Below are 24,149 nucleotides of genomic sequence, written 5' to 3'. Positions count from 1 at the left end.
TGAAGTGCTGAGTTAAGTTTCATTTCCTCATACCAATATCCTGAAACGCCACTCCCTGTTTTCGTTTACTTCATGAAGAGAATTAAAGTCTACGTGGTTTCCGGTGTTTCTGCAGCCAGTCTCAAGCGGATTCTTCATGAGTTGCAGTTTATAACATTTTCGCATGGGCTTCATAGTTTGAGACCGGAGGTTGCCGCTTGGTTAAAAGTGAGACTTAAAAGGTAGGTCTTCAGTTTGCTTTTAAAAATGTTTCATAACAGTTAAGTTAAGATATACTTTATTAGTCCCCCATTGGGGGGAAATTTCTTTTGTTACAGCAGCTTAGAACACGGGACAGGGGAATACAACAATGTACTAACATAGTTAAAAAATATAATAACAATAATAATAGCAATGACAAGGGTAAAATATAATATAATAAAATAAAATAAAATAGAATAAAATAAAATAGAATAAAATAGAATAAAATAAAATAATATAAAATGAAATAGAATAAAATAGAATAAAATAGAATAAAATAGAATAAAATAGAATAAAATAAAATAAAATAAAATAAAATAGAATAAAACAACAAGGGGACAGGGGAATACAACAATGTACTAACATAGTTAAAAAATATAATAACAATAGTAATAGCAAAGACAAGGGTAAAATAGAATATAATAAAATAAAATAAAATAGAATAAAATAAAATAGAATAAAATAGAATAAAATAGAATAATATACAATAAAATAAAGATAAAATAAAATAGAATAATATAAAATAAAACAGAACAAAATAGAATAAATAAAATAAAATAAATATAAAATGAAATAGAATAATATAAAATAAAATAGAATAAAATAAAATAAAGTAGAATGAAATAAAATATGGCAATTATTACAGATATATACACACTATGTACACTTCTATCTGATAAATAGATACGGTAAGTTATTGCACAGATAAAAATTGCACCAGGTTATTTCAAAACAAACATACACAGTATGAAGAACAGTGTGATTCTGATGGATACAGTAATTATTTGTGAATGTGCCGAGTCACATAGTAACTTCCATGTAGTGTAATGAAAGATGAGAACAGCTGATTAACGGGACACAGCAGTGCTGGTGTTAAACAGTCTGATTGCAGATGGGATGAAGGACCTGCGGTAGCGCTCCGTCCTGCAGGGTGGGAGTCTCGGTCTGCTGCTGAAGGAGCTGCTCAGGGACCCCACAGTCTCATGCAGGGTGGGAGTCTCAGTCTGCTGCTGAAGGAGCTGCTCAGGGACCCCACAGTCTCCTGCCCCCTGCATGAGACTGTGAGAGGGATTGTCCATGATGGATGTCAGCTTGGCGAACATCCTCCTCTCACCCACCTCCTCTATGGAGTCCAGAGGACAGCCCAGGACAGAACTGGCCCTCCTGACCAGTCTGTTAAGTCTTTTCCTGTCCCTGTCTGTGCTCCCTGCTCTGGCTGCACAATGGCTGCGCCCAGGAGCGGGAATTTTTGGGCTTCGGAACCGTACAACGGGAAGAGGCGGAGCAACGCTGTCCATTTTTATTCACAGTCTATGATCCTGACACATACAAGAAAATATGACCATATCACCCCGGTTCTCAAAACACTTCACTGGCTCCCCGTTCAACACAGAATCCATTTCAAAATCCTATTATTAGTCCATAAAGCAGTCAACGGTTCAGCTCCGACCAGGATCCTTAGGTTAGCAGGTGGAGGTCTTTTAAATGTACCCAGGGTGAAATCTAGGTCCGGTGAAGGGGGCCTTTAGTTACTGTAGTCCATCTTTTTGGAACAAACTGCCTGCAGACCTCAGGTCCATCACTACTGTCTCCACTTTTAAAAAAAAGACTGAAAACATATTTATTTTCACAAGCATTATGAATGATATGATGACTGATGTGACTGGATGCATGTGCAGCAACACTTCCTGTTTGTCTGATTGCTGTGTCCGATGTATGTTGGGTGCATCTTTTTTTTTTATTTATTCTATTTGGAAAAATGTCTTTATGTGTTTAATTCCCCATGTAAAGCACATTGAACTTACGTGTAATGAAATGTGCTTTATGTGGAACAGCTGGCACTCTGGTGTAGTCAGAACCATCTGGAGCTGAACCCGCTCAAGACGGTAGAGATGACAGTGGACTTCAGGAGAAGCCCCCCCCCCCCCCTCACCATCCTGAACAGCACTGTGTCTACTGTGGACTCTTTCAGGTTCCTGGGATCCACTATTTCCCGGGACCTGAGGTGGACCTCCCACATAGACACAATCAGAAAAAAGGCCCAGCAGAGGATGTACTTCCTGTCAGCTCAGGAAGTTCAACCTGCCCCAGGAGCTGCTGATCATGTTCTACACCTCCATCATCCAGTCTGTTCTGTGCACCTCCATCACTGTCTGGTTTGGATCTGCAACCAAACTAGACAAACACAGACTGCAACGGACTATAAGGACTGCAGAAAAAATCATCGGTGTCGACCTGCCCCCCATCCAGGACTTGTACCGGTCCCGGGTCAGGAAACGGGCAGGTAGCATCACCGCTGACCCCTCACACCCTGGACACAAATTCTTCAAACTCCTCCCCTCCGGCAGGCGCTACAGATCACTGTGCGCCAAAACAACCCGCCATAAGAACAGTTTCTTCCCCCAGGCTGTCACTCTGATGAACACTAAACCATAACAGCGTAACAATTGACTCCAACCTAAATTTTAAGAAACATGTAAAAAATGTCTGCAGAAATGTAAGAGCCAGCCTTATGAACTTCAGACATGTCAGGCATCAGTTACCTTTGGCCGCTGCTAAACTGTACATGCACTCAATGATTTTTTCTCATTTATCTTATTGTGCCACGAGCTGGTCTCAGGCTGGAGCAACCACTCTAAAACCACTATACACCCTCTACAAACAGTCACTGAAAACTCTAGATAAAAAACCAAGGAAGTACCACCACTGTAAAATCATTACGAAATATAACTTAATGACCCTTGACAGTTTTTTTTGTTATGTAGATATGTGTCTGATGTATAAATTAATTAATGATCAGGCCCCACCACCACTTAAACAATGTGTGTTACTCTGCAGGAACAATCTTAGGTAGACCAGGGCATCAGCAAGAGGAGACTGTTCAGCTAAACGTAGGAAGACTGCATTTGGACAGTCTGCATTTTCAGTCAGAGCAGCAGGAAAATGGAACTCAATCCCGACTCACATTAGAGACTGTACAAGCCTCAGTGTTTTTAAAAGTAAACTGAAATTATGGCTCAAGGAAAAACAATCATGCGATCATCTGAATGCATCAAATCAGAGACAATGAAATGTAATTTTAAATGTGTTGTTATTAGTGATGGACTGTGTTGAGTAGTCTATGTATTGTTTTAAATGCTAGTATGTTTTTTTCGTTAGTATTGTACATTTGTTAACATCTTCCTGCCCAGGGACCACAGATGAAAATGAGCTTATAGCTAACTCTGGCTTGACAGTTTTTGTTTTGCATGGCCCCTGTCAAATAAACTAATAAATAAAAATACCTGTCAGATAAATACTCTCTGTAAATATACATGTAAATACACAATGCAACAATTCTCCAAGCAGAATTCCATATTTCTATTTTTTGTATTATTTAACTTCTATTTTTATAATGTAAAACCTACCTCTGCAACTCACCACTGCACTTTATCATATTATTTTAGCCTGTACATATTAGTCAAGCCTATTTGTTGTTTCTTTGTATTTATAGCTGATGTTACTGTTATTATATTTTTATTTTATTTTTTCATTTGTAGGTCTTATTCTTATTCTTACGCCTTGTACAAAGAGAGCACAGTTCAAGCATACTTGGCCAATAAAGCTGATTCTGATTCTGATTTATAAATAAAATTGCTATTGCTATGTCTTGATGTTTTTTCCTACAGTACTTGAACGCAGCAGAGTTGACCCGTACACGTGTTTGATGACGTCACGCGGGTAGAGCGGAAGTGTGTCGTTCATTTCCTGCTTTTCGCTCCAGCGTCTTCCTTGTAAATAATCTCCTCTTCGAGTTAAAGAGTGAGAAGAACACAGTTTACCTTCTTCTCTGAGGAGAGGGGAACACATTAAACTATCTGACCTGCTGTCATGGAGGAGGAGAAGCTCTCTTAGGTGAGTCTTTAATCAGACAGATGGAGACTAACGGTCACTAACGGGCAGTTAGCCGGGTTATAACAGCTGCTAGCATTAAAGGCTACCTAAAACACATTATAGTTTAATAATATGTCACATTTTTACTTCTTAACAGGCAAGTTATCATGTTTTAAATGCAATAGCTTTATCTTACATAACTGAGAGATAAGCCGTGTACTCCTATAATGCTTGCCTGTCATTTAAAGGGGCTGGAATCGAATAAAATGTACATTATTTTTACATTTTGTTGCTTAAATATCACATTAAAATCAGAATATACAATAGACAGATAGTAATAGGCTGGTCACATCAGTACAAGTCATAATAAGTGGTTGTACATGATGTCCTAGATGAGTTCATAATGTAAAAAGCTGTGAAGTTTAAGCTAGCTGCTGCATTATGTTGCTGCCTGGATCATAATAAAGTATGTGATCACACAGATTGAGGTGTATTCATGTGTTATTGTACCTGTATGAAAGAGTGCATGACTGGTCACCTAACAGAAGCAGTATATTCTTATGTTATTTTATTTTTAGTGTCAACTATTGTCTTTATATGTGTCAATTTAGTATTTTTTAATTCATTTATGATATTAGAATATATGTATTTTCTTTTAAGTGTGCAAATAAATAAACATAAACATAAACAAACATTAAAAGTTAAAATAATCAGTGTTATGCTCTCCCCCTCCTCCTCTTCAGGACCAAAACCCTCAACCCTGCAGACAGGATCCAGATCAGACACCGGCACCATGAGGTGACGACTGTGACATGGTGTATTCTCTCTGACGTGGACATATGGCAAGGTAATAAACTGATAGTGACTTTACTTTATCTGAATGTAACTCGACCACCTCTCTTGCAGCAGCTTTAGGGTTGAGCGTATGTCTGTAGATCTGTGTTTTAATAAACGTCTGCAGTTTTTGATACTCTGATGTAAAAATAAAGCAGGCTGTGTTGTTTTAAAGCAGGCGGCACTGAAATGTCAAATTCTGTTAATGCTCTTAATGTTATACATGATGCTCAATGCATGTTGTAATCAAGAGGTAGTTATTTTATTTTATTAAATGTTTATATTTTAATGTTTGTATATTTTATATTTATATTTGTTATATTTTTCTATCTTTTATTTATTTTTCTATTTCCTCTATTTCTATTTTTGATATGTTATATTTGTATATATTTTTATACTTTTTTAATTTTTCTATTTCATGTTTCTATTCTTCTATTTTTCTATTTTCTGTTTTTCTATTTTCTTTTTTCTAATTTGTTTTTTCTATTTCTTTAATCTCTATTTTTCTAGTTTTTTTCTAGTTTTCCTTTTTCTATTTTTCTTATTTTCTATTTATTTAATCTTTCTATTTTTCTGTTTCTTACATTTTTCTATTTTCTTTTTTTCTATTTTGTATTTTTGTATTTTGTGTTTTTCCTATTTTCTTTTTTCCTATTTTCTTTTTTTCTATTTTCTATTTTTCTATTTTTCCTATTTTCAGTTTTTCTATTTTCAGTTTTTTCTATTTTCTGTTTTTCTATTTTCTGTTTTTCCTATTTTCGTTTTTTCTATTTAGTATTTTTCTATTTAGTATTTTTCTATTTTCTGTTTGTCCTATTTTTGTTTTTTCTATTTAGTATTTTTCTATTTTTGTATTCCTTTAATCTTTCTGTTTTCTATTTTTCTATTTTTCCATTTTTTAATATTTTGTATTTGTGATCTTTGCTTGTTTTAATCTTCTATCTTTTGTTGTTTTGATCCTTTAAAAAAAAAAAAAAAGTTTTATTTCCTTTTATTTGTCTTCCTCACTTTTCTCTTTTATTGTCTCTTAGTATCTTTCTTATTTATGAAGCACTTTGTAACCCTGATTTGAAAAGTGCTTTATAAATAAAGACTATTGTTCTGAGTAAACGTTCCCTGCCTGTGCTTTGTCCCTCTCTTTAAACCCCTGTCTCCTGATCTAATCAACTCTCCCTCATCAGTGATAAACTTTGTGCTCTTCTTCTTCTTCTCCTTCCTCAGGATCACTTTCTCCTGCCTGCCGGCCTCCTGGTACTGCAGCGTGTCCCTGCTCTCTCTGAGCTGCTTCTCCAGACAGAGACTGCTGCTGCTGCTGCTCTTCATCACGTCCGCCCTCTTCCTCCTGGTCACCTACCAGAAGCAGCTGTGGGGCCGGCACCGGCGACAGGGGTCAAGGGTCAACAAGTGAGTAGAACATGGGAATTAAAAGTACCTGAAGAGTTGAATTTTTTAGTTTCAGGTCTGTTAATAACACCATGTCACCTCTTCAACATGAACATAAAAACATTTGCTCCAACGCTGGAACGTTCTAGGTGAACACAGCCGGCTGATAATAACCTTATCTAGTGTTTATGTGAAACCTCACAGCTCACAGTGACTTCAACTCCCTCTGTGGGACTGACTGCAGCTGCTGTTAGTGTCCAAGGACAGGCAGAGATACACTCCTTTATAACTGTACTTTGAGTGTGTCTTAGTGTGTTTGAGGTTATTTTGCAGCACCGTACAGACTTGTGTGAAGCAAGTCTGCACACATACCGTGCTTCACAAAACTTTAGTTATCATCCATTGTGAGATCTGATCCCAGGGTTTAACTGATAAGTCATAAACCTCACGTTGTGGAAACCCTGCAGTTGGAGTTCTTTTTGATGTAGCAGTTGTGTCCACACAGCTGACACTGTAGCTGTCAAGCTACATGGACACCCTGCACGCCAACTCTGTGTGACGTGCAGATCCAGCTATTTCAAACAGTTTCAGACTGATGTCAGATCAGTGCATCTATGAAATCATGCAGGGTTTCATCTATCTATTCAATACATATTCAAGTTTTGGTGGACGGCTCTCTGGATTTGGAAAACATAAATCCTGAAGTAATTCCCGACTGACATGATTATCTTATAAACAGAAACAATTTATTCTCACCGCTGTTTTTATTTTGTGCATGAGTTGAATTAAGCAGTATTCTTGATGGAGATTCAGAACAACATCAATACAATTTGATCTGATTTTTACACCTTTAAATACATCTTTCTAAAGCTTGGGAAAGTAAATAACATTGAAAATCATCATTTTATGACCTTTATTTAATTTCTATTCATTGCCCCTCGTCTGCTCCTGTGAAGCACCTTGCTGCAGAACTTGTTTTGCTTTTAAGGTGCTAAAAAAATGAAGTAAACTCAAACTTGTGTGTATGTAGTTGATTTATTGTGCTTTTAGATGCTCGTATGCAAAATACTTTCACAATGGATGGCTCATTAAGACTTTCAGATATTGCAAAAAGAGAGCTGTTTGGTAGTTTAATGCTTTACTTAAAGGTGACATATCATGCAAAATTGACTTTTTAATGGTTCTCTACCTGAAATATGTGTCCCTGTCTACAAACCCCCCGAGAATGAAAAAAATCCATTCTGCCCCTGTTCTGATTTCTCCACCTTTCTGTAAATGTGTGCTGAAACCAGCCGTTTCAGACTTCAGTGTTTTTGTTACGTAACAACAATATCCGGTCTGTCACGGAGTCAGAGCTCGGAGCTTGTTCAGCCCATAGACTGTATAAAATACAACTCAACCCCTCCTCCGTTTTTCATTCCCTGCACACATGTGTGCTAACAAGGAGCTTAGGAGGGAGGCATGCTAGTTGTAGGCTGTCTTAATAAACACAAAGGTCGGTTTTACTCCCCACGTCTGCAGATTTGAAGATCTAGTGGATGATTTTTATTTGTCATGGATAAGTGCTAGCGCTAATTAGCATAGCCACATAGCTATATGTTCATAGCTGTAGCTGTGTACCATGACACACGTCGACATACTGACAAATAAAACAACAAGAAACACAGAATCTGTGACCAATCCTTCATAAAAGGTCCTGCTGCCTTTCTGGCAGAGGTCGGTTTTACTCCCCACGTCTGCAGATTTGAAGATCTAGTGGATGATTTTATTTATCATGGATAAGTGCTAGCGCTAGTTAGCATAGCCACATAGCTACATGTTCGTAGCTGTGTACCAAGACACACGTCTACATACTGATAAATAAAACAACAAGAAACACTAAATCTGTGACCAATGGTTCAGAAAGGTCCTGCTGCAGGCGCCTCTCCGTTAGGATCAGATTCAGGATCAGATTCAGAGGGTTGAAGTAACGTGATCTCTGAGCAGCCGTGTATATTCAGCCAACATGTAAACATTAGATCAACGTGCAGGAGAGCCGAGGCACAGCCACTTCCTGAGGGGGCGTGGTCAGAGGGAAAACAGAGTGTTCTGATGAGGACTGAAGAAGAGGACTTTTCAGGCAGACCAAAATCTGATTTCAAAGTGTTTTTTTGAGCATAAACTTTAAAGACATGTTTTTGGGACCTCTTAGACCAATATATATTGATGAAAAAAGCGTGATATGTCACCTTTAAAGACATGATACAAAGAGCAGGTTCTGTATCCTCTGTGTTTGTTCTCCTCCAGGTACCTCTCCATCGCAGAGTCCATGGAAGCCACCGACGTCCTCAACTCCGCTCTGAATTATGGGATCGTGGTGGACTGTGGCAGCAGCGGCTCTCGGGTCTTCGTCTACTACTGGCCCCCGCACAACGGGAACCCCCACACCCTGCTGGACATCAGACAGATGAAGGACCGCGACCGCAGACCTGTCGTCAAGAAGATCAAACCTGGTGAGAGAAGAGAGGGGAGCGTCGCCGAGCCGACTCGCTCAGTTCTTAAATCTGTGAATGAATCAGACATCCTTCATGGATAACTGTAGTGTGTTTGTGCGTTAGTTAAATCACTCCTCTCAGTGTTTTCTGGGAAAGAAACTGAAGCAGCATTTTAATCAACAAGCAGCTCTCAGCCAAAAAGCTGTTTGTTAGTAAATGAGTCACATCAGCAGAAAAAGGCTGCTCGGGCTCTGAGGAACTCTGGCAGGGAGGAAAGATTAGATTACAGACTCCATGAGCTGTTTTAACGCCACGTCGCACTTTGAGTGTTTCATTTATCCCTCTCATTATATGTAATCTACAGCTGAACCAATCACGTGATGACCAATACATCAACTTGATATCAGACGTTTCTGAGTCAGTGAACATGTGTGCTGATAACTAACGAATAAGATAAGTTCACTTTAGAAGGTATGTTGGCGTTAATAGTCCACCAAAGACCAGTGATAAGCTGATGTTTCCAATTCTATCATGACACAACGACACACTCAAACGTCATGTGGCGCCTGCTTCCGGCCCCGCTACGATCTCTGTTCACTTTTCCACAGAGATTCAGAGCGTGTTATGTTAATCTACAGCTGATACATGTTGCTGTTTATCATACAGACATGATTACATGAAGAACAGAGAGGAGGAGATTAAATACACGGACGATAAGCGGGGATCCCAGAAGTGCTGAAAATGCAGGAAATACAATGTCGCCGAGCGGACCAATCACAGGGCTTGCGGTCGGCATCAAATCAACGCTTATTTACATTTTGGAGGAGGTGCACGTCAGCTACGTGCGTAGGCCTCTGTGTTGTAACGGGAGCCATGCGGACCTCCGGCGTAGGCTGCACCATCAATTCAACGCAGAAGTATAAATCAGGCTTTAGTGTTCGCATGTAGGAGACTCAGCTCGCACTGTTTTAAATCGTGTTTTGATACAGATGGATTCACTGAATCAACATTTGCAAGGAGACAATGTAGCAAAGCCGTTTCAACGTGGCTTCAAAATAATTTGAAGTCGGGCACTCAACTTAAAATGCAAACACACAGTTCCGGGGTAAAGTTCCTGCTGTGGAAAGGCACCTTTTGATGTGTTCCCAGGTTGTTCTTCCACTGCTTCAAAAATTGGCCTGAAAGGGGTGCTGTTGGCCAAGCGGTCTAAGCGCGCCCCCCATATACAGAGGCCATATACAGAGGGCATATCCCTCGTCGCAGAGGTCGCAGGTTGGATTCCAGCCTGGACCATTCACTGCATGTCCTCCCCCACTCTCTACTCCCCACATTTCCTGTCTCTCTTCGGCTGTCCTGTCAAATAAAGGCAAAAAAAGCCCCAAAAATTTGAAGAAAAAATAAAATATAAAATAGGCCTGTAATTGAGTCATTATAAGTATATCAATATTTAATACTGGTCAGGCTATACCTTGAATTTATAGACAATCTTATTCTCTTTCCGGTTGAGAGCTTGTCAAGGTTTTGGACTGTAGTACATACAAACATATGCACATACACACACACAAACCTACAGCCCCACTAATTCACAAGTATACATACAAAAACATACACTTGTAATTTTACAAGGTCTATTACACCCACATACCTATAAACAGTAGCTTACACATCATACACACATTTGAAAGGAGACAAGCGCAAGTAGCAAAGCCGTTTCAACGTGGCTTCAAAACCTCCACTGGCTCCCTGTCCCCCAACGCATTCACTTCAAGCTCCTCCTCCTGACTTACAAAGCCCTCCATCACCTGGACCCCCCCTCCTATCTCACCGACGAAGTGTCTTTGAGTTCTGTGAAAAGCGCTATATAAATAAAATGTATTATTATTATTATTATTATTATAATAATAAGTTGCGCACTCAACTCAAAATGCACACACACAGTTCCGGGGTAAAGTTCCTGCGGTGGAAAAGCACCTTTTGTTGTGTTCACAGTATTTTTCCACTGCTTCAAAAATTGGCCTGAAATTGAGTCATTATAAGTCTAGATATCAATATTAAGCACTGGTCAGGATATAACTTCTGTTTCTAGGCAGTCTTATTCTTTATCAGGGTGAGAGCTTGTCCAGGTTTTGGACTGTACACCACTGAGGTGAACTCTTGTTGTTTTTAAAGTATGTTTGAAAAGATAAACTCGGATAGAAAATGCAGAGAAAGTGCAAATCTGAGGTAAAGATTTGGTGTTCAGTTCAATTAATTCTGAAGATTTATAAAGAAAGCACTCATGATTGGATACTTAAAGAGCCCATTAAAGTCATTTAAATGTATTAACATGTAAAAACAGGAACTGCTTACCAATGAAACCACAGGAATGACCAAATACAGCAGACATAAATAAGAGATTATATGTAAATTGCACAAACATCAAATAAAATAGACTAATCAGACTATTTTTTTTTTTTAAAATATATTTATTGGTTTTTTTTCTTTTTTTCACAAAGAACAGTAACAGAAAACTTGCACAACATTGGTCTGCACATCCATCATAAATAATAAAGAAAAGAAAACATATATACATATATACAACATATATATATATATACATATATACACACACATCCATATATACATACACATATATATCCACTTATACAGATATGAAAACAAAACAAAAGCATACAACACATAGGTAGATTATTAGTATAGGGGTTGGGGGTTTTTTTCCTTTCCTCTCAAAATGAGGGCAGCGTCCAGAGTTAGTCAAGCATAATACTTTCAAGAGTGGAAGCCACAGTAGAGTTTGAGAAGCAGAGATATGGGGTCCATATTTGCATGAATTGTCCTTTTTTGGAGTGAAGCAAACAGGTTAAGTACTCAACTGGAAAACACTCCAAGATTAACCTGTGCCAGTTAGCCTTAGATGGTGGTTTTTCACTTATCCATGACAAGAATATATTCTTCCTGGCGGCATATGTAAGAATATTATACAGTCTGCCAGAGCAGGTACCAACAGTAGCATTTTGACACGGATAACCCAGGAGCAGAGAGACAGGATTCATGCACAAAGTCACACCAAGAATTTTTTCCATATCTTGCAAAATGTCAACCCAATATGCTTGAATTTTAGGGCAGAACCAGACACAATGCGTGTAGGTCCCTACTGAAATCTTACATTTTAAACACAGAGGTGAGAGTTGGGGATTCATTTTATGTCTTTGATTGGGAGAGATCTGCAGGCGGTGCAGGATTTTAAATTGCAGTAGTCTAGCACGATTACAAACCGATATCTTTCTTGTATGGTTCCATATCGCGCCCCATTTATCCTCACCAATATTCACTCCAAGTTCATCATCCCATGTTTTTGTAGCAGCTGGAACGTTCAACTCATCAGTCTGGCTTAAGACATTATAGAAACGGGTTATAGATTTTTTAATCAGACTATTTTAACTCTTTTAAAGTCTTTATTAATCCTCATGGATCCTCACTCTACAGCGTCGTCTCATTGGACAGCCATAAAGAGCCTCCAGTGGGCGTCGCAGTGGGCGTTAAACTCGCTCTTCAGTTTTGTTTTCTTCCTGTGTTTTTTACCAAAAATGTGTGGTTTATTTTGGTTCTTCTTCCTCTCAGGTATCTCCACTCTGGCAAAAACGCCAACTCAGGCCAGTGACTACCTCCATCCTCTGCTCAGCTTCGCCGCCGCTCACGTCCCAAAGAACAAACACAAAGAGACCCTGCTCTACATCCTCTGCACTGCTGGCATGAGGCTGCTGCCGGAGAGGTAGGCAGGATGAAATGTCTTGTTTTCACCATCGTGCCAAACTTACACCGCAGCGAGGTGGAAGACGTTGTTGTTTAAGGAAACTGATTCTAGCTTTAATCCTACTATAGTTCACTGCTTGAAGCTCCTGTGAGGAGATTTTGACTGGTTATGAAACAGACTGAAATAAACAGTGATGCCTCTTTACGGCTTACAAAATCAACCAAGACCACTGACTACAGGACTGACAGGACATCTGTGTCAGATGAGACTAGGGATGGGAGTAGACAAGATTTTATTTATATAGTTTCTGCTAATTGATCTAACTCTTTAAAGATTCCCTGATGGATTCCTGTGTGGAGAAAAAGGCCCGAAGTAGGCCAAGTTTCAGCGTCAGCAACAAGAGTTTTATTACCTACTTGGACCTTTAGAGGTCAGCTGATCGCTGATACAGCCTCTGATTGCTCAAGACTTAAAGACAGATGGCAGCTTCTATGCAGCACAGTCAGAAACGACAGAAATGACACTTTTCACTGAAATTAGGAAAAAAATCATCTTGGATTATCTTCATTTTTTGAGGAATTGTATGTGGACAGTCTTTAAAAGTACGCTGATAGCATCCCACAGATGGATTCACTGAATCAACACATGAGAGGAGATAAGCGCGAGTAGCAAAGACGTTTCAACACGGCTTTAAAATCCTTTTGAATTGGCAAAAAATATTTTGAAAAAAATATTTTGCAAAAAAAAATATATATATATTTTTTTTTTATTTGAAAAAGAAATTTGACAAAAAAAATTGGAAAAATAAAAAAATGTAAAAAATATTGCCCCAAAAAATATTGAAAAAAAAAATTTGACAAAAAAATTTTGACAAATTTTTTTATTTTTTAAAAAAATATTTTGACAAAAAATTTTGACAAAAAAAAAAATTTGACTAAATTTTTTTTGACAAAAAATAATTTTGACAGAAAAAACACAGCTTTAAAATCCTTTTGAACTCAAAAAGCCGTGGCAGAGATCGGCCGGTGTTTTGGTTTAAACAGCGACCCTGTTAACTGGAGACTCTCAGCCGGATGCATCCCTCATAAACGTCTTTAGACCATCATTAAATATCTGATGAGGATGTTTTGAAATCTTAATAAAAACTAAACTAGTTTGCATTCCCAGGAACTCCCTCTGTGTTTCAACAGCTGTGTAAACTCCACAAACACTGACACGTTCAGCTGAAGGTCTCCAGTTTACAGGGTCACTTTTAAAAGCGGAACACCGGGAAGAGAGACGCATTCACGGTGGGCTGAGAGAAGACTACTGTTACAAGCTGCTAAATCAAGAGAATCACAGCTTCTTCTTTTGAAAAGTACACACACATACAAACAAGATAGAACAAATAAAAACTAATGAAAGAAAGAGAAATCAAGTGAATCACAGATGGAAAAAACAATGACTGTGAATGGTTTTTGGGAAAAAAAAAAAAAAATTGACAAAAAGTATTTTGAAAAAAATATTTTGAAAAAAGAAATTTGACAAAAACATTTTGACAAAAAAAATTTTGACAACATTTTTTTGACAAAAACATTTTGACAAAAAAAAAATTGACAAAAAAAAAATTGACTAAAAAAAGTTTTGACAAAAAAAAAATTTGACAGAAAAAAACGGTTTCAAAATCCTTTTGAACTCAAAAAGCTGTGGCAGAGATCGGCCGGTGTTTTGGTTTAAACAACGACCCTGAAGAAAAATCAAGTGAATCACAGATGTGTGTGATGTTATTGTTGATGGAGGGAGGAATAAACACACTGAGGTTAATCTACCAATCAGACACGTTCAGCATTGCAGGCCCTGATCCCACGAAAGTCCCGGGACCTTTAAAAAGTACTACCCTTCTAACAGGGGCTTTTTAGGGGGGAGATTATCTACCCCTGAGCTGAATTTAGACCCTGGGTCCACCGGTCTAAACGCACGTAGTTCAGGGGTAAAGTTCCTCTGGTTGAAAAAACGCCTATACTGTTTTTTCTTTTGTGGTAAAAAGCTGAAAGATCTCAGTTTAGCATCATCTTAAAAATAAAGTCCACAAATCTGTGTTCCTGTCTGCAGCCAGCAGGTGGACATCTTGGAGGACCTGATCGCTGATGTCCCCCTGGAGTTTGACTTCCTGTTCTTTCGCTCTCACGTTGAGGTCATCCCCGGGAAACAAGAAGGTGAGGAGTCACGCTGTCGTCCTGTGATGCTTCCACTGCATTATGAATGAGCTAAATGAATACACCGTGTCACTTCTAACCGCTGCCTGCCTGATTTCCTCTGTCTCTCCGTCCTGCCTGTGATGACACGCCGCTGTCTCCTCTCCACCCTGAAGGAGTGTACGCATGGATCGGCATTAACTTCGTGTTGGGCCGCTTTGATCACGCCGACGAGGGTGAGTGTGGCGCTTTGACGCCTCCAGCGACACTAATGCTTCTTCCTGATGCGACTCTCTCTACATAATTCTGTCATGTGTCTCAGAGGACGCCACGGTGGAGGTGACGACAGGCTCGCAGAATCAGCAACCAATCAGCAGGCGGCGCACGGTGGGCATCATGGACATGGGTGGAGCTTCGCTGCAGATTGCGTACGAGGTGCCGAGTGTCATCACGTTCAGTTCACATCAAGAGGTAAAGAAGCACACGGATTAATGTCATCTATCCAGGCTGCCGCTTCATCTTAGTCTCAATCTGGAATAATCTGCAGCTTTACTTTCATGATTCATCATTTCTGCCAGCATATGTTGGATGTGTGCGGCGGTTTGCACGCCTTTAAAGTATCATTAAAGAAGCTACATCTAAAGAAGGCTTGTGCACCTGGGGATTAAGCCTGCTGGTCTTGGTTTCTGCATGTATGTAATCTCTCTGCGTGTGTTTCAGGAGGAGGCAGGGAAGAGCGTCCTTGCAGAGTTTAATCTGGGCTGCGATGTGGATCACACGCAGCATGTTTACAGAGTCTACGTCGCCACGTTCCTCGGCTTCGGAGGGAACATGGCCCGGCAGCGCTACGAGGATCAGCTGGTCAACAACACTGTGGCGAAGAACAGGTTTGAACTCCAACAGTGGATTATTTTAAACGCAAAGACCCCGTCCGTGTACATTCCTCGGATTAAAGCTTCTCTCTTTAGATGTTATTGTGCCTTTTTTGTGCTTCTTACACTTGTGAGAGTCTTTCATCTGTGTTTGTCCCCTCTGAACAGCACCCTCTTTATACATTATGCCATAACAACAACACATGTTCTGTAAATCCAACCAGATGGTACACAAAATGTAGTTTACAAGCTGCTCAGTACAGACAAGCTGTTGTTTGTGGCAGCATTTCTAAATGAATATAAAGAGAGAGATGTTAAACGGTTTGTAGTAGATCATGGTTTGATCATATTTTATCTCTTTGTTTGTCCAGGTTTCTGACCACACAGACCGGCCTCAGCAAGAGCAAACCCTACCTGGACCCGTGTCTGCCGGCAGGTCTGTCAGACACGGCTGTGAGGGACAACCACACGCTGTACCTGAGGGGTCAGGGGGACTGGGCTCACTGTCAGGCGGCCGTGAGACCCTTCCTGGGTCTCCATAACGGCACCATGTCACCGGGAGGAGTCTATCAGGTACAAACCTTAAACCATGTCCGTGAGAGACTTTAAAATGAGCAGATCGTCATTATTGTAATAATAACTGTGTTATGTCAATATTATGTTAAAGCTGCTGTGAGGAACTTTTGTTGTGTATCGATTCTGGCGCCCTCTAGTGGACAAAGTGATACGTCTTATCTCTTGTCCTATACATGCAAAAGTAGTGTTTTCAACAAAAACCTCGTCCTGCTGTCTTTTAACAGTCAACTTTATCAGGCAATGTGATTATTTTTCATGAAACATTAAAATAAAGTCTGTCTCTGAAGCGAGATGTCCATCATCTGGTCTGGCACCTACCCCCTCAGGGCGGTTTCAGGCATTAAAAATGACAATAGAGAAGGTGTCAGTGTTGCTGCTGATGGTCTTGTTTGCTATTGAAGGTCATAAAGAGGCATCGGTATCATTTTCAGACTGTTTCTCAGATAGTTCAAAACTCCTCACAGGGCCTTTAAATCAATATAGGTACACTTGAGGGATAGGATTAAGTTATTAATCTTCTATTAATAACTGACATGCCTTTAATATTGTCCTCAGATGGAGTTTATATTGTTTTCATTCATTGATATTTATTTTGGATGCAGCTTTATTCTGAGCAGCATTTAAGTCCAAAACAAATGTCAATAGATTGCATCACATCTTGAAATATCATATTGCATCACATCCTGTCTTATCCTATCATACTGTATCAAAAACATATCCTTCCCCTTTATATTATATCAGATCGCATGTCCTTGCATTGTATTATGTCGTGTCGATTCAACCTGTATCGTACTGTACCATAATGTACCATACCATATGGTACAGCATCATGATCTGTCCAGCACGTTGATCTAATGTTTACATGTTGGCTGAATATACACGGCTGCTCACAGATCACGTTACTTCAACCCTCTGAATCTGATCCAGAATCTGATCCTGATGGAGAGGCGCCTGCAGCAGGACCTTTCTGAACCATTGGTCACAGATTTAGTGTTTCTTGTTGTTTTATTTATCAGTATGTAGACGTGTGTCTTGGTACACAGCTACGAACATGTAGCTATGTGGCTATGCTAACTAGCGCTAGCACTTATCCATGATAAATAAAAATCATCCACTAGATCTTCAAATCTGCAGACGTGGGGAGTCAAACCGACCTCTACCAGAAAGGCAGCAGGACCTTTCTGAAGGATTGGTCACAGATTTAGTGTTTCTTGTTGTTTTATTTATCAGTATGTCGATGTGTGTCTTGGTACACAGCTACAGCTACGACATGTAGCTATGTAGCTATGCTAACTAGCGCTAGCACTTATCCATGATAAATAAAAATCATCCACTAGATCTTCAAATCTGCAGACGTGGGGAGTCAAACCGACCTTTGTGTTTATTAAGACAGCCTACAACTAGCATGCCTCCCTCCTAAGCTCCTTGTTAGCACACATGTGTGCAGGGAATGAAAAACGGGGGGGGGATTCAGTATTATTTTATACAGTCTATGGGCTGAACAAGCTCTGAGCTCTGACTTGCGTCACGTACCGGATATTGTTGTTACGTAACAAGTCCACGGAAGTCTGAAACGGCTCGTTTCACACACATTTACAGAAAGGTGGAGAAATCAAAACAGGGGCAGAATGGATTTTTTTCATTCTCGGGGGGTTTGTAGACAGGGACACATATTTCAGGTAGAGAACCATTAAAAAGTCCATTTTGCATGATATGTCACCTTTAAATTAGAGCCAGTGTGAATCTGATTCTTCAGAAACTAAAAAGTAACTTCTTATGTTTTATATTTTCAGGCTCCGATCAACTTCAGCAACAGTGAGTTCTACGGCTTCTCTGAGTTCTTTTACTGCACGGAGGACGTCCTGAGGCAAGGAGGACATTACGACAGTAAGAGGTACTCCCAATCTGCAAAGGTATTTAAAAACAACTCTTCTCAGTCTTTACATAAGCTACTTTTTTTTTTGTGAGTGTATTTTTCATAAAAGTTGACGTGTTTTGTCTTTTTTTCTCTCTCCTCCTGAAGGAGTACTGCTCCACCAAGTGGTCAACACTGAAACAACGTCTGGACAACAAGCTTTTCTCTCAGCAGGCCGACATGGGACGACTAAAGTGAGTTCATGTCGCTCTTCTCCTGCTGGGTTTGTCTTTCCCTTTCAACCATGACGCCATATGCTCACTCAGTCCATGCCAAAGTCATAAGTGCACAAATGTAGGCTTTCATAAACTTGATAAGGAGTAGGTTTCGTTGTTGCTGTCGTTAGAGCTTGTGATTTTATAACTAAGGCAGGAGTTCACATTCAAGAGGCTGCAGAATCTCTAGCAGGAGAAGTCGTGTCAACCTTTCCAACAAGAGGAAAGAAAAGCAGCTGCAGATTTAAAAAAAAAACATCCCTCCCCTCAGACAACAAAAGCTTCTTTAGAGCTGCTGCTTTTGTGCATTTGTTTGATTAAGATCTGTGTCCTTGTGCTGCCTTAAACTCCACATGGATACAAAAGACACAAAAAGACATTTCTTAAGGCAGAGACAGTAAAAAAAATTTGATTTGAAAGCTAATTTAAATTAAGCTTGTTCATGTTATCTCTCCCCTCACAGAGATGAAAAGAATAATTGTAAATGAATCCGCTCTCTCAGGTATCAGTGCTTCAAGTCGGCCTGGATGTACGAGGTGTTGCACACCGGTTTCCGTTTCCCCACCGACTACCAGAGTCTGAAAACGGCTCAGCTGGTTTACGACAAAGAGGTTCAGTGGACTCTGGGAGCCATCCTGTTTAAGACACGCTTCCTGCCTCTCAGGTAACCCTAACAATGCAGCACGTTCACCTGCATACAGACCAGGGACTGCTACTCTGAAATATACTCTCCATATATGAGGCTTTTCAGGAAATGTAATCATAACATGTGTGTTTGTTTCATCTCCAGGGACCTGCAGCAGGAAACACTCAGGCAGAACCACCCCAGCTGGCTGCGCTCCTCCTTCGTCTACAACCACCACCTGTTCTCGCTCTGCATCCTGGTGGTGGTGCTGGCCATCCTGCTCTACATCCTGCGCTTGCGGAGGATCCACCAGCGGGAGCAGAGGCAGGCCGAGGTCCTGGACCTCATCTGGGTGGAGGAGGGAGAGGCGCTCATCGCCTGAGGGACAGGACTGTGAAGGGTTGATCTGGACGGATAACCTGCAGGGTTGTTTTATCCCGGGACATACGGACCTTGGACTCGCCCTGCAGGATACACGAGGAAACACGAGCCTGAAAATCAAACTCCTGCTCACTCTGTGATCATGCAGCTCCAAACAGAGAGCCCATCTCAGACTGGAAACAAGTTCTCTGTTTGTCTTTGGAAGAAAAGAATCAACTCAACACAACGTGAATGAACAAGAATCATCTCAACTTGCTGCTCATCTCTCCTTGGATCCAAAGCCATGTGTCTCTGTGTGTGTGTGCTCAATGTGGTGTCTGTTAACCTGGATTCAGTGGACTGAAAATGTCTTAACTGCTGAAGAAGAAGGCAGAGGTTATGACTAATCCTCCTCTGCATGATGTCTAACGTCAGAACATGGATTTCAAGACCATTAAAGATCCTTAAAGACGACCCGTCCGAAGGCACATCAGAGAAATCTGTGCCTCTCTATCACAGGAAATCATGTTGAAGAACTGTCCATCCATCACCGGCTACCTGGCTCCATCTTGACTGAATCCATGATGATGATGATAAAGCTTTTCCATTCCAAATGTTAGCCGATATGCTGACGATGTTATGTTGTTACAGTGGAACCCTTACAGTGTTGCTAAATTGAACAAAGACAAGATAAATCCAGAGGAACCCGAGCCGAGTCTGTCCATTTAAATCTGAGCCTGGCATCCTGAGATGTTCCTCATCTTGTGCGTCCTCAAAGCCATCCTCAAAGCCATCCATCCATCCATCCATCCATCCATCCATCCATCCATCCATCCATCCATCCATCCATCCATCCATCCATCCATCCATCCATCCAGCATCAGTCCAAGCAAGTCGACCAAGACATCCCTCTCCCCACCAACATTTTCCGGCTCCTCCTGGAGTATCAAGAGGTAAACCTAGTCCAGATTGGATTTATAAGACCTCCAGCGAGCTCTGGGTTCAACAAAGGATCTAACTAAAGGATCCTGAGCCAAGTCTGTCCATGTCAATCTGAGCCTGGCATCCTGAGATCTTCCTAGAGGGCCACCGTACAAGTGTTCAGAAACGGTGTTCATCCCCTCATCTTGTACCTCCTCAAATCCATCCGTCCATTTTCATCCAGCAGCAATCTCAGCAACACGACCCAGACATCCCTCTCCCCACCAACGTTTCCCGGCTCCTCCTTGGGTATCAAGAGGTAATCCCGGGCCAGGTTGGATTTATAATACCTCCAGCAAGAGGCCTGTTCCTGAAGAGACACTCCTGGATCACCTCCAAAAGGAAAGCGTCCTGGAAGCATCCTTATCAAATGCCCGAACCACCCGAACTGACCTCCCTCCAGCAAAGCCATAACCCCCTTTCTTTCCTGTCATTGAACAAACTTTATTCAAACTATTTTTTTGCAAAAAATGAAAGCTGCCAGGTTTTTTCTAGACGTGTTAATTCTCTCAGGTTTGAACAAGACATCCTGCAAACGGAGAAAGAAGGTGAGGAAGGTTTCACCTCCTCGAAATCGCTCCTCCACCATCTGAAAAGTTCACACCCCCCCAGAAGTGAGTCGGCACTTGAGTGCGCCGCGATATCAAAGTGGACTACTATCATCATCATCATCATCATCATCATGAGTGCAGCAGCACTTCGCTGCCATCAAAGGCAGAAAGTGTTTCATCTAAACAATTTCCTGGAAAGCAATCCTGCAGACTGATGAAGTCGTCGGCAGAGTTCAGCGTCAGATTGAGCTTTGATACTTAAACGTCCTGCCGAGACCTCCGGCTGTCTCCAGCTGATAGCTATCAAAAGAAACGGATGGTGGAGTGGTGGTGTTGCTGAAATAAACGGAGATCTGCTCAGTGTTTGAATGAGGGCGCTGACAGGAGACAGAGTCCAGATTCAAGATGATATCGACTCCAACAAAGGGAAGATACTTGTACTTTTAAAAACCTTAAATGGAAAAGGCCTTATCCTTACAGAAGAGGGGTTATTTTGGTCCATTTCTACCTGTACTGTACTATAGAGCTGTAAATGACGCCACTCTGTCTTTTTTTAATGAAATCCACCAGTCACAGGCCTCCATTTTCCACAATGTCACACTCTGGGAAGCTTGAATTGAATATATTATTGTACTGAATCAGAGAAGTGATTGTCGTATTATGTGGGAAATACAATGCTGCTGAGGGGACCAATCACAGAGCTTGCAGTCCGTGTCGATTGTACGGGTAGTTACATTTTGGAGGAGGTGCACGTCAGCTTCGTGCGTAGGCCTCTGCGTAGGTACAGGAGCTATGCAGACTTTCTGCGTAGGCTACGCCGTCGATTTGATGCAGAAGTATAAATCAGGCATTACTGTGTCAAAGCTGTCAGCAGCTTTAAATGCAAAAGGTGTAGGGAAAACATCTGGAGATATATTTACTAACTTAAAGGTGACATATCATGCATAATGGACTTTTTAATGGTTCTCTACCTGAAATATGTGTCCCTGTCTACAAACCCCCCGAGAATGAAAAGAATCCATTCTGCCCCTGTTCTGATTTCTCCACCTTTCTGTAAATGTGTGCTGAAACCAGCCGTTTCAGACTTCAGTGTTTTTCATACGTCACAACGCCATCCGGTCTGTAACAGGGAAGTCAGAGCTCGGAGCTTGTTCAGCCCATAGACTGTATAAAATACAACTCAACCCCTCCTCCGTTTTTCATTCCCTGCACACATGTGTGCTAACAAGGAGCTCAGGAGGGAGGCATGCTAGCTGTAGGCTGTCTTAATAAACACAAAGGTCGGTTTGACTCCCCAAGTCTGCAGATTTGAAGATCTAGTGGATTTTTATTTATCATGGATAAGTGCTAGCGCTAGTTAGCATAGCCACATAGCTACATGTTCGTAGCTGTGTACCAAGACACACGTCGACATACTGACAAATAAAACAACAAGAAACACTAAATCTGTGACCAATGGTTCAGAAAGGTCCTGCTGCAGGCGCCTCTCCGTCAGGATCAGATTCTGGATCAGATTCAGAGGGTTGAAGTAACGTGATCTCTGAGCAGTCGTGTATATTCAGACAACGTGGAAACATCAGATCAACGTGCTGGGCAGCCGAGGCACACCCACTTCCTGAGGGGGCGTGGTCAGAGAGAAAACAGACTGTTCTGAGCAGGGCTGAAAAAGGGGTTTTTCAGGCAGACCAAAATCTGATTTCAAAGTGTTTTTTTGAGCATAAACTTTAAAGACATGTTTTGGGGACCTCTTAGACCAATATATGTTGATGAAAAGAGCGTAATATGTCACCTTTAACATTTAACCACGTCCTAGCTTGTGTTCCGTTTGAAAGAAAGGACTAAACTTAGCCAGCTGATGCAGATGTGAAAGAATAGCAAACACCTGATTGTCCCTTTTTGCATGCAAACGGCAGAAATGTCCTTCGCCTTCTGCGTGCAAATGCATGCTACTTAAAACACAAGGTGTCACATTTGCACGATGGGATGCATTCAAAACCACTGACATCACTTAAAACACAACATGTGCATTCAACAGAGCTCTTCATGGTGGATATAGAGAAGGTGTGTAATGATGGAAGACGGTGTTGGGTGCAGTTTGAGACAGGAGGATGACTTTAAAGTGTCCTTACTGATTCTTGAACGCGGTGGTTTCATGGATCCTCTTAAATGTTTGGACTGCTTTTTCATGCCGATGGATAGCCTCTTTTATCCTCTCATCTAACTCAATCAGACGTTATGTTTGAAAGAGAGAGGTTACATGCTAACGTTAGCTGTCGTGACTTAGCTGTCGGCGGCTAACGAGTAATCACCGTCAGTCGCCGATCATTTTGTACAAGGTTCAAACTCTAACACAGCAGTACACAATAAGACCATTTCAGCTTCCCAACATGAGTGTGACATCAGAGTAAAATGGCCACCGCTCGTGTGTTTGGTGAGTGTGTTGTGTGCTAACGGGCTAACTCGGCTCTGAAACAATGACGACACAAATGTGTGTCTGAGTCGCACGCAGTGAAACTTCCTGAGGAGTTAAATAATGTTTTGATCCCACAGAGGGAGACTGTTTTTAATCCAGTAAGTGTTGAATGGTGGGGGGGTGGGAAGGGGGGGCATGACTCATCAAACCTAACGATGATGACTCAGCGAAAAGAGACGTTTGATTTTTACGATCTGAACTGTGGTGCTGATGTGAGGAGCTCTTAAACTGTGATTCCACTTTGTTTTCTCTCCGTCCTGACGCGGATGATTCCGACACATTCTTCTCAAACTCAGTGTGTTTTTATTTACTCACCACTACTTTTCACCTGTGGGTCCTGAACGAGTGGAAGCAGTCAGAAGTCTAAAAAAGCTGACTGACTTCAAGGTAGCTATGGACACTTTCAGATTCATCCTGAAGTGGTTTTCAGGACGTCTGCTGCTCCTCTGATAAAGGGACCAATCCTTGAGTGTGTCTTTCCAGAGCTGGGCATTGTGCAATGTTGAACTTTAATTCATTTCTTTTCAAATGGAGACTTGACTTTGTGTTTTTAATTAAGGTACCTTTTAATATTAATGTGAATAGAACAATTCCAATCAAATAAAGCGTCCTTTTGTAACAAAATCTGTTTGGAGTCTGGTGTTTGTGTGCAGAAACATGGGTCAAATGAGTCCTTAACACTGTCTTACAGGCACCATGTCCAAATATGGTCACTTCTGGTTTGACACTAAGATGGAAATGGCAAAATTTGGGATCAGGTCTAAGCAAGTCAGCCCAGACATCCCTCTCCCAAGCAATATTTTCCACCTCTTCCTGGGGAGGCATATCCAGGCCAGATGGGATATGTAA

The 24,149-nt window shown here is 40.9% G+C and overlaps 1 protein-coding gene across 1 annotated transcript; it reads left to right on the top strand.

The window, feature by feature from the left end:
- The first annotated feature begins 3,940 nt into the window (after positions 1 to 3,940).
- On the top strand, positions 3,941 to 23,924 carry LOC117815926 (ectonucleoside triphosphate diphosphohydrolase 7-like). The gene is made up of 14 exons (XM_034687954.1): positions 3,941 to 4,134; positions 4,857 to 4,960; positions 6,169 to 6,351; positions 8,617 to 8,822; positions 12,426 to 12,576; positions 14,650 to 14,753; positions 14,909 to 14,968; positions 15,055 to 15,203; positions 15,453 to 15,619; positions 15,976 to 16,177; positions 17,974 to 18,093; positions 18,204 to 18,289; positions 18,813 to 18,974; positions 19,101 to 23,924. Exons 2-14 carry the CDS (start codon positions 4,953 to 4,955, stop codon positions 19,315 to 19,317), a joined length of 1,815 nt encoding a protein of 604 aa, XP_034543845.1. The 5' UTR covers positions 3,941 to 4,134; positions 4,857 to 4,952; the 3' UTR covers positions 19,318 to 23,924.
- Positions 23,925 to 24,149: the final 225 nt, after the last annotated feature.

Source organism: Notolabrus celidotus, chromosome 7, assembly GCF_009762535.1.
Source record: "Notolabrus celidotus isolate fNotCel1 chromosome 7, fNotCel1.pri, whole genome shotgun sequence".
NCBI lineage: Eukaryota > Metazoa > Chordata > Actinopteri > Labriformes > Labridae > Notolabrus > Notolabrus celidotus.
This window is presented reverse-complemented; position numbering and strand designations above follow the sequence as displayed.